Source organism: Spermophilus citellus, assembly GCF_964194105.1.
Source record: "Spermophilus citellus genome assembly, chromosome: 9".
NCBI lineage: Eukaryota > Metazoa > Chordata > Mammalia > Rodentia > Sciuridae > Spermophilus > Spermophilus citellus.
In genome coordinates, this window is record NC_138191.1 from 24,829,727 (window position 1) to 24,840,630 (window position 10,904).

Consider the following 10,904-nt stretch of genomic DNA (forward strand, 5'->3'; position numbering starts at 1 on the left):
GCGCCGCGCCCCCCAGTGGAATAAAAAAAAAGTCCCGTAGGCTCATTGAAGATGCAGTCACCAACTGGAAAGAGTGCATGGTATCCGATTTTGTACTGCTAATGAGGGTTCTTTTTTTTTTTTTTGTCATTTACATGATTTTATTATCTGAATTGCTAACATCTGGTATTCCATTCAAAAAGTAATCTAGGGTAGAAAACCGTGTATTAAAAAATACCTTATTTGGTTCATACATGAATAGGAACAATCATCCCGCGACATCCATTGGGGGATTGTTACAGGATCCCCAAAGATATCAAAACCTGTGGATGCTTAAGTCCCTTCAGAAAATGTCATAGAATTTACATATAATTTACACACATCCTCTGGCACACTTTAAATACCCCTTAGAGTACTTTTAATACTAAACACAATGTAAATGCTAAGTGAAGAGTTGTTGTACTGTATCACTTACAGAATAATAACAAGAAAAAAAACTATATATGTTCAACCCAGATACATTTTTTGAAAAGTATTTTGGATCCACAGTGGAATCCACAGGTTTGGAGGGCCAACTGTATACATTTTCGGTTGCCGTGAAATTATTCTTCTCACCCCCATAAAGTAAGTGTTAAATGAGCATTTTTAAAAATACCTATTTGAGCTGGGCACCATGGCACATACCTGTAATCCCAGCCACTTGGGAGGCTGAGGCAGGAGGATCTCTTCCAAGTTCAAAGCCAGCCTCAGCAACTCAGTAAGATCCTGCCTCCAAATAAAATACAAATTAGAGCTGGTTGAGTGGTTGAGTGTCCCTGGGTTCAATACCTGGTACCCTGCCCCCCCCCCAAAAAAAATAGCTATTTGAAAGGAAGCCATGCATGTTCCAGCAAGCACTGCTCACCTATCCCCCACCCTAGCCAACCACCAATCTACTTTCTATCTCTACAGATTTGCCTACACTGGGCATTTCACATAGATGGAACTGTACAAGATACAGTCTCTGATGATTGGCTTCCTTCATTTAGCATAATGTTTCAGAATCAACCAGGAGATAGTGTGTATCAATCAGTACTTCATTCCTTTTTCAAGGATGAATACTACTCCACTGTTTGGATCCCTATTTTACTCATCTACTCAGCAAGGATTGAGAAGAGCTGTTCGTTTAGAGAGAGTTTGTTGCTTTCCTTTCTGATTCATGATTGAAAGGAGCATCTCTGAAAACACCCCAACAGTGAACTTGCCCTTATCCTTCCTCGCCACCTGGCAGAATCTGATATCTCGGCACACTCCAGGCAACTCCTTCAGGTTGACTCTTGGGCTGATCTGAGAGGTGAATGTTTAGACAGCAGTTTCTGGAGTCCAGGAATGGTCACTGTCAAGAGTGTGAAAGGGCAAGAATGCAAAATGTTGCCCTCTGGGCCCACCCAAAGCCACCCTCGATCAACACAGTCTGTGAAAAGTGAGTCCTGTGTCAGCAAGCTGAACTCCAGCCCTGCAGCCTCGAGGAGGTGACCTTTCCCTCTGGCTCCGGGAGGCTCCTGGGCCTACTTGGATCTCATCTCTGGACCCAGCCTCCTCCAGCCTGGAGGCTCAGATCCCTTGCCCAGGGATGGCCACGTAGGAAAAATGCCATCCATCCGTGCTCTCCTGCTGACTCAGTCGCTGGGGTCCAGTGGCCGGCACCGTCCCTGCTCACACTGACTGAACAGGGGGAGGAGGCTTCAGCCGCAGTTTCCCCCGAATCTTCTCAGAGCATCTTAGGATCTCAGCCGACTCCAGGGCAGATTCTCCACTGTGGCTTCTGCCGTCCTCTGTGTGACTCGTCCTCCTTCCTCACTGGGGAGGGCTCTAGACACAGGCCCACCTCAGGGTCCCTCAGGTCACTAGGGAAGGTGATGAAAGCACTAACCCAGATGGATAAAAACACAGGTGGGGGATGGGCCGGGAGCATGGAGCCGCCTCTGGAGGCAGCTCTGCCCAGCCATAAGACGTCCTGGGGACACACAGATGGAGGTGGCAGGTAGTCCTCACCCACCTCCACTGCCCTCATGCCGGAGAAGCTGTGAGAGGAGATGTCCTAAAAGATGACATCAGCTTCAAGAAAGAGTAGCTGTAGCTGCAATGGGACAGAACTCCAAGAGGCACTTGGTATTTTTCTGTGGTTCTTAGGGCCGCAGATTTCTTGCCACAGCTGAAAACACTGTCCCTCTAAACCTCCAGCTGAGTCTAACATTTGGAGATGTCTGGGATACTTATGGTCCCCATCTGCTCTGAGGAGGTGGACTCTCTCCTCCCATCAGCTCTTCTTGCTGTTCCTACTATTGTCACTAGATGGCGCCAAATACCACCAGTTGAGGATGAAAGATTTGGCGCCAAATACCAGGTATGGGTGCATCCTGGAGCCAAATAGGAGATGCGGATGATGCATCTTGAACCTGATCTTATTCTAGAATTCATTTGTCTTGGGGACATATTATTCTTATAAGTAGGTTATTTTTAGAACTATGTTTATGAACATCATTTCTAAATATAAATACTCACAAATATGTTTTTCTGAGCCTCCCCATCTGCTCCTATCTGCCCTTTGTCTTTACCAACAGCAAAAGGAAACTGGGACACAGTCCATGATACATTCGTCAAGTTTCTAATATATAAAAAAATTGAGAATAAGTCCAATTAGATGAAACAGGTGGCTCAGCCCGTGGATGGGTCTGCCACTGCCTGCTCTCAGGAGGGGCTGAAGAGGGGCAGCCTGGGCAGGGTGTTAGGGGGCTCCTGAGAAACAGAGTGGGATATGATAGACTTTTTGTATTTTATGGGTTTGTTTGTTGTTTGGGGCTTTTTTTTGTTTTGGGTTTTTGTTTTTTGGGGTTTTTTTTTTGGTATTTTACGTATTTGTATTTTATGTTTTACTAGGACAGGTGCTAATGTGGAGATGAAGAGTGGGACCAGCAACCTGAATGTAGGGGAAGCTCCCATCCTGGGGTTCAGAAGTGAGGCCAACTCCAGCTTCTTCCTTGTCCCAGGCACAAGGTCACCTGGTGGGGTCAAGTGGTCAACAAAAGCAAAGGGACCAAATTTCAAAAATGAGAGTTGCAATCGGACCCTGCTAAGCTGTCTCCTCAGTAGAGTCTCCCACCTAAGCCCTCCTTGCCCAAGCCCTCCAAGCTGCCTGTCACCCCCTCATCAAAGAGACCCCAAAATCCTGAGCTCCAAAACATTGCCCCTCCCCCACCACAACTTGGGCCCACACAGATCTACACCCCCTCAGAAACAGGAACACCACAGCCACACACCTTGGTTTGGTTCCTTCTTTTATTGGAAGCCAGAGGGCCCTGCTCCTCCATAACAAGGCAGGGGAGGGAGGACCTGCCTCAAGGTTGCAGATTTGCTCACAGGGACTGATCCTTGGAAAAGGGTTGTGTAAGGAAACTCCCTAATACCCTTTTAAATTGTCCACATCAAATGAGATTTTCATTGTAATGGTGAAACCCTGGGGGCTGGAGCTCTCTGGTAACTGATAAAGTGTTAGGAAGAGCTTTAGAGACTTTGCAGGCCCAAGGTCACAGGACTAGAGTTATGAGGAAGTTGGCTTGCCTGACTAACCGGGCATCCCACACCCGACTCCAGGTGACTGCCCTTGTGCCCTCTGGGAAGAGCTGGCCTTGGGTCTGTGGTCTAAAAATCAGGAGTTACTCCAACAGAAGAGAAGGAACCACACTCAGGTTGGCCCTCCCAGACCTCACATGATAGGGCCGAGGGCCAAGCGCAATGCCCCCAGGGGTCTGTGCTGGGGAATGTCTGGCTCAGGGAGGAGGACCATGTCCTCTCCACAGCTCACAGCCTCTCAGGAAGGTTGAACAGGGGAGAGAAGCTGGCTGGCCACCTCTCAGGGCCAGCAACCACAGGCTGGCCCAACTGTGCCATAGTGAAGGTGGCTGTGCCATGTGCCCTCTTGTATACCAGACAGGAAAGATCCAGATGGGCAGTATAGGACTGAGGGATGGGGGGAGGGGGAGCAGGCTGCACAGTAGAAATAACAATCCAGAAGAGGTGATCCCAGGCTGGACTCCGGAGGAAGCCTGGTGGGCGTCTGAGCCTGGACAAGCTCCTAAAAATTGATGTTCTTCAAGTCCACAGAGCAGCGGTACCTTCCATCCAGGAACCTGGAGCACAGCAGGTTGGGTGAGCAGGGACAGGTGTGGTGCTGGCGTCTCCGGAAGAAGGGGACCTGGGGAGAGCAGAGAGGGACACCTTCACCCACAGGGGTGGCCTCCAGCCACACCCCACCTCCCACACAGCCTTGCCCAGCAATACTAGTGGTTATAGCTGAGGAAACAAGGTACAGGGTGATCAAGCAGCATGCGGGGACCTCGGCTCACCTACGGAGGAGCTAGATGTGTACCCAGGCCGCCTGGCCTTCAGACGCAGCACCTACGCCCAGCTCTGTTGACTGGGCACCTACTGTTACATGTTAGGTCTGTTGTGCGCTCAACTCTGGTGGGTGCCTGGGGGCAGCCGTGTGGGACACACAGTCTCTGCACTCTGACTCGCTGCCCAGAGGACCACCAGACCACCAAGGAATCCTGAGGGGGACTGAATAGGAACCACCAGCATAGGTTCAGTGTCAGACACCAGGTCTGACACTTCCCCGCTGGGTGACAACTGGCAATTTAGTTAACTTTGCTGCACATCCACTCTGCTATCTGTAAAATGGACTAATAGCACCTACAATGTGGCTGGAAGAGGTTTAAAGTATATATTTACAAAAAGCTCCGTCTGCAGAGTGGCTTGTAGGAGGCCCTCCGCGTTAGTTTTATTATCACTCAGGTCCCCGCTGGGAATACGGATCTGTAATGAAGCCCCACACACTCCAAGGCAAAGGGGGCCTACGAGCTGCACAGCGTCCCCACCACCTCCTCATGGTGTGGAGAAAAGACCAAGATTGAGAGGGACACTACTGGAGGAGTCTCACCCCTGACCCCCGACTGGCGGGCACTGAATCTTGTAAGACGCCTGAATCTGGATGTCAGGCCCCACCCCGCATAGCCCCCTAACCCCGCCCCCCAGTTTTGTCTGCACCCCCTGACCATGCAGAAGCAAAGGCCCTGTGGGCTCCTCTACACCCTGTGGCTGGGAGCTGGCTGCCAGGGGATGGAAGCAGAGTGCCCACTAGATGCTTAGGGCACAAAAGAGTGACAGCCTTCTTGAAATGTGTTCCAAGTACCTGCTGGTCCAGCTCTAGAACCCTTGTGTAGAGGAGCCATCATTTTGGGGGGTCTTATTTCATGGTTGCTTTGTTGTTTGTTTGTTTGTTTTGTTTTGTTGGTACCAGGGATTCAACCCAGGGGTGCTTTACCACTGAGCCGCATCCCCAGCCCTTTTTGTTCTTTATTCTTGAGACGGGGTCTCACTAAATCACTTGGGGCTTCACTACGTTGCCTTGAGCTTGTGATCCGGGGAGGCACCACCTCCCCCAGCTGATTTCTTGAAGGCAGGTTTCTAAGGAAGGTTTCCAAGGGAGCAAAGGGCATTTGAGACCCTTTCAAAATCCAGATTTCTCAGATGGATAAGAGACTGCAGGGGTAATCAGTTGGCTCCCTTTAATGTATACACGAGGCAAAAAGCAGTCATGCTAGTTATCCAAGATCCCACAGCAAGTAAAGAACTGGAAATGGCCATAACCCCCTCTCCAGGTCTAACAGTCTAATTTTGAGGAGACACTATTCAACCTCCTGAAGCCAGATTTAAAGTTAGGTAGTCAGTGTCGTTAGGGAAATCAGGTCTAAGATCGAGTAAGATCCCAAATGGAGGCCATGTTGAGAATGAAGTGGGGGGAGGGGGGTTGGAAGCAGAACAACTCTTGGAATGTTAATGAAGTCCAGGAAAAGCCCAAGGCCCAGAGTCCATCCCAAAGAAATGTTAATGAAACAGCTTCCTGCAAACTTAAAGATGCTGACCCAAAAGTCCTTCCTGCCCAGATTACTTCTTTGGCCCACCTGTGTCCCACCCTTTCGGGCCTTCCACCTACATTCCATCACTGAAAGATAACAGAACAGAGGACAGGAATGGGGGGGGAAACCAGATGAAGACCCAAGGTATAAAAAGGGGAGTCAACCGCACTTCCACGGATTCCACCTCTTGGGTCCCCTTCTTCCTCCGGGAGAAGTCTTTTCTGCTGTCCTTTAATAAAGCCTCTACTTTCCACTCTGACCTTGCCTCGGCGTGCTTCTCTGGTGTTATACTTCAACATTGGGGAAGCAAGGACTCCTCACCGGCCAACAGCGGCAACACCACCAGCACTCCAGGCTGTCCCCGCAAAGGAGGCAGTCACAACATCAATGACATGTAGCTAGAGTTGATGTCAGAAGACTGCAGTTCCAGGCCCAGCTGCCTCGGTGACTATGCATTGAGCAAGTCACGTGACCTTGCTGGATCTGTTTCCTCACCATGGCCCAGGGCTGCTATAAAATCAAATTGTCTTAGTGGTTCTCCAGACTGTCTGGAAGATCATAGCTCAGGATGTCAGGCCCTGTGAGATGCACAAACATCGTCTGTGGGACACTGAGTAAGGTGGGTGTTTGTGGGGGTGGGCAGCAGACAGCCCTCTGGCATTCAGGAGCCTCCTCAGCTGTGGAGGAAGCAGAACTGTACTCACAAGCTCTAGCCTCCGTGATCTTGGCTAGAGCCAGGCCCCAGGACCTCCGGGCCTGTGCAGCTCAGGGCTCACCTGTACACACAGACGTGTGCTGTGTGGCCACCTACCTTGTGGCTGCTGGGGTGGCACGCTTCTCCTTCCTGACCCAGTGGGGTACATATCCGCAGCCCCCGCAGCCACAGGCTGATGGCACAGCAGGTGCGTGCTCCACATTGGACATCCCACTCACAGGCCTGCAGAGACAGAGAGGGCAGCACTACCACCTGTGAGAAGCCAGGTTGCAGCCCAGCAGTCCTCTGAGGGGTTGTGTGTCACCTGGCCCCATCACAACAGCATGCCTTGGACTGGGGTTATTGCCCCTGCTCCCTTCATGGGCAGGATGCTTCATGTCCATCAGGATCTGGGTTTGAGGGACTGTCCTAGCTCCTTGGAGACCTCTCAGTGGGGAGGCAGACCCTTTGAAAAGTCCAGTGGGTCAGGAGGGATAACTCTCCTAGAGCCAGTAGATGCTCAGCAGATGCTGGTAGGATTGAGTGATTTAGGATTCTCCAAGCTGGTAGGGTCCCTGATGGCCCAAGCCCCTGGGTGGTCAGTGCTAAGCTGCTTTCAGCCAAGATTCTCCAGCCCAGACCCAGCACCCTTACTTGATGCCTGTTCCACATGTTGGTACCCCTCGCCCTAGAAGCCGATTGAACTGGTATCTCTCCCTATGTTTCTCTATGGGCCTCTGGGATCCCCCCAGTAGGGATGGACCCCACAGGGCTCGGCTCCCAGAATAGGCTGTATGTCCCTTCTGTATGTCCAGAAGGTGACATTTGTAAAGAAGGCCACAAAACCCACTTTACCCATAAGCTAGGATCGGGAAACCAAAACAGCTCCACACTCAGGCAGAAATCAGAACTGGCCACTTCACAGAAGCTGAGAGCTTTCACTGATGGGAAATTTGAAGCTGTGTCTTGATTTGCTCTTTTCCAGTAGAGGCTGGGAAGGGCTCAGGCTGCACATGGGGACTGCAACCCGAACTGGAAGTTCCCCACTTTCTCAGCCCCAGGAGGAAAAGAGGTTGCCAACTCCCTCCACCCAGAGGAGGCATGGGTAGCAGTCACCTGGCTGCCAGTCTCCAGCCCAGCAAGGGCACCCCTCATACCTAGCCATGCTCTGAAAGCTGAGAGTCAGAGGAAGGAGACCCCCACTTGGCCCTTATCCTGCAGGGATGGGCATTGCTGTCCCACTCTGGCAGCGGGACCATGCAGCCTTGAACTTGGGGACATTTGCCATCCAGGTAACAGAGGAATGTGGAGAGGGCAGAACTTGGCCTTTTCCTGAAAGTTACATGTGGACATCAGCAGGACTCAGAGAATGGAGGTCAACTGGGTCTACTGTCTAACTATTCACATTGCTGTCATGCATTTCCCGTGGGCCAGATGTCAGAACTGGCCAAGTGAGGTTGACATGGTTTCGGGGCCCACCTGGTGCTCCCATCCTGACCGCAAGACTGCTGGGCCTCCCGGCTTCTCCCTTCAGCCCACCCCCACCAAACTTCAGTGCTTTATGCTCGTTCTGTGCCTGCTTTGGGTCTCCAAAGCAATGGCTTACCCTTCATATATGTGCCTCTTTTGAACCAACCAGTCTTTTTCCTTTAGAAAAAAGGAGAATGGAATTATCCTCTCTACAAACATGAAAACAAACCCAATTCCAGACATTGTTTGACATTACTCCACAAAAACAGTGGAAGTGGTTGAAATAAAAGTTCATTTCCCCTTTTCTTCTCATAACTTTGACAAGAAAGGTGCAGTGTTACTTTCTTTTAGTAAGAATAGTCCAGCTGCCTAACACCGCCGGCATCCATGCCAAAGTGGGGCAAAGTGAAAGCTAGCCTTCAGAGGGGACATCACCCCCACAGAGTCGTGAGCACTGACGTGTGCAGCACCCGTGGGCTGAGCCTGGGCTGTCTGCATTTATAGAGGCCAGTTGAACTGGTATCTCTCCCTAGTGCTTCTCTACTGGCCTCTGTTTGGGGCATTTTTTAGCCAAATGTTGGTGTCGCCAGTATTCCTCTCCGAACTAACTGGGCACAGAGCAAAAGGTATTTCAAAACATTCTTTCTTACGAGTGGAGGTAGCAGGGGTGATACTGATGTAATTGCAGCCAATGAGCTACTACTGCCCTTAATTAAACCAACATACTGCTACGTCAAAACTGACACGTGGACCAGACTGTATATGAAAACCAAAACTTACACAAAAGGTAAATTAAGGGATGAAATCCACTTTACAAAAGAATTCCCAATGACACAACAGGAATCTTCATTTTTCCCAGAGACTAAAACTTCAAAAATTCTCAATTGTCTCCGAATGCATTTAAAACAAGATCTTATTTAAACACAGCTTCTTAAAAGCCAACCCTGTTTATCAGAGTGAGGTCCAACTAATCACAAACCATCCCTCTCTGGGGTCCCTTTGATTTGTGGTGTGTTGGATGGCGGAGCCACCTGTGTGGTTCCTGGGCTTACATCCCCTGCAGACCCTAACACTGTCCTGGAACCCAGGCAGAGAGAACGCTAGAGACTTACCCCAGTGATCACCGCACAGTCGGACACAGTTACTAGGAGGAGCATGATTGAGACTTTCATGGCACCTGTCATGGCCACCTGGAGTGAAGGCAAAACACGGTCTTCTCCAATGCTTCCTGCTTCCCCGGCTCAGCCTCGTGCCCAGCAAACTGGGAAGCCCAGGCTCGCCTGCCCCACCCTCCTCCTAGATTTATATGGTCGGGTCCAGGGCTGCCTGTGGATGCCTCATCTCTGTTCTTGCCTTCCCTATTCCCGGCGTTATTCAGATGATCTCAGAGGCGAAGATGAGAGCTGAATCCCTAACAACATCAAATCACCACAAAAAACTAATAAAAATGGATACGTCGAGGGCTTTGACAGTCGCTCTAACTCTTCCAGGAATACAGAGCTTCAGAAAGCTATGTGCCATTGCTCTTGATATTCTTTTCTGCCTCTGGGCGTCCTTCTATTCTGCTTGGGGCAGAAAGAGGCTTTGGTAATGAATTAAGGGATTTGCATCATCACCATTTATCCTTTCCTGCCCCAAACCGTGAAACACGGAGGGTTATTGATTCCCTCCCACTCAGCCCAACAAGAATTATCTGGGCATTTACCAGGGGATTAACACGGAGGTAGCTAAAAAAGTTACAAGTGGGGAAGGTGCTGTCCCTGGTCCTCGAAAGGTAAAAATTTCAATAGACATTAGACAGTGAGAAAACAAGTCCAGATTTGTGGGGTTGCACTCCCAGGTGAGACACCTAACTGTCTGCTTTCTACTGGGCTCAGGATGAACACCAGCAAACACCGTGGTACAGGAGCCAAAGGCAGATAATCAGCAACCCCTCAGGTCCCATGCTCTCAGCATCCTGCAAACTTGGGCTGAACTTTAGCTCAAAGGTATGACGAACTACAATGCTGTCCTTCCTGCTGCATGGGGTGAGCATGACATTGGCCTTCTCTGTAGGCAAACAAACACAGTGGGCACAGATGCCAGCCTAATAAAAAGGTGACTTTGGGCATAGCCCTTCTTGCTGGAGGGAATGATCCTAGTTCCAGCCCTCACTATTCCAGACAACCCAGAGAAAGTTCCCTGATCCTTTCCCAGACAATTCAGTTCATCTAGATAACAATAAAAGCTGGTATTGTTCCCAGATATATTTTGCCATATGTTAATACAGGATGACCATCTCTATTCCAAAAATCTGACATCTGAAATGCTCCAAAATGCAAACCTTTTTGACACGATGCCAAATGTGGAAAATTTCATACCATGAAACCGTGACATGCACAACATTACTTAAAATGTCATATAAAATCACCTTCAGCCTACATGTTGTATAAGATATATATGAAACATAAAATGAATTTTGTGTCTAGACTTGGGGCCCATCTCCAAAGTATCTCATAATGTATATGCAAATGTTCTAAAATGTGAAAAATGCAAAACCTGAAACACTCTGGTACCATACATTTCAGATAACAGATATTCCACCTGTAGATGTTATATAAACAAATAAATAGAGATTGCTATAGTCGAAGACTTGGGAAACACTGGGTTATGCATTTACTGGCATTTTTCTGCATACTTTTCAGGACCTTTCACATGTGTTTGTATCGAAAGCAGCAAGTGGAGGGGCTGGGGATGTGGCTCAAGCGGTAGCGCGCATGCCTAGCATGCGTGCGGCCCTGGTTCGAATCTCAGCACCACATACA

At 49.5% G+C, this 10,904-nt stretch overlaps 1 protein-coding gene across 1 annotated transcript; it reads right to left on the bottom strand.

Annotated features, from left to right (window-relative positions):
* Positions 1 to 4,000: 4,000 nt before the first annotated feature.
* On the bottom strand, positions 4,001 to 9,284 carry PROK1 (prokineticin 1; the record flags this gene model as incomplete). The annotated part of the gene is made up of 3 exons (XM_081305580.1): positions 4,001 to 4,213; positions 6,748 to 6,873; positions 9,213 to 9,284. 3 exons carry the CDS (start codon positions 9,282 to 9,284, stop codon positions 4,094 to 4,096), a joined length of 318 nt encoding a protein of 105 aa, XP_081161706.1. The 3' UTR covers positions 4,001 to 4,093.
* Between the last annotated feature and the right edge of the window lie 1,620 nt (positions 9,285 to 10,904).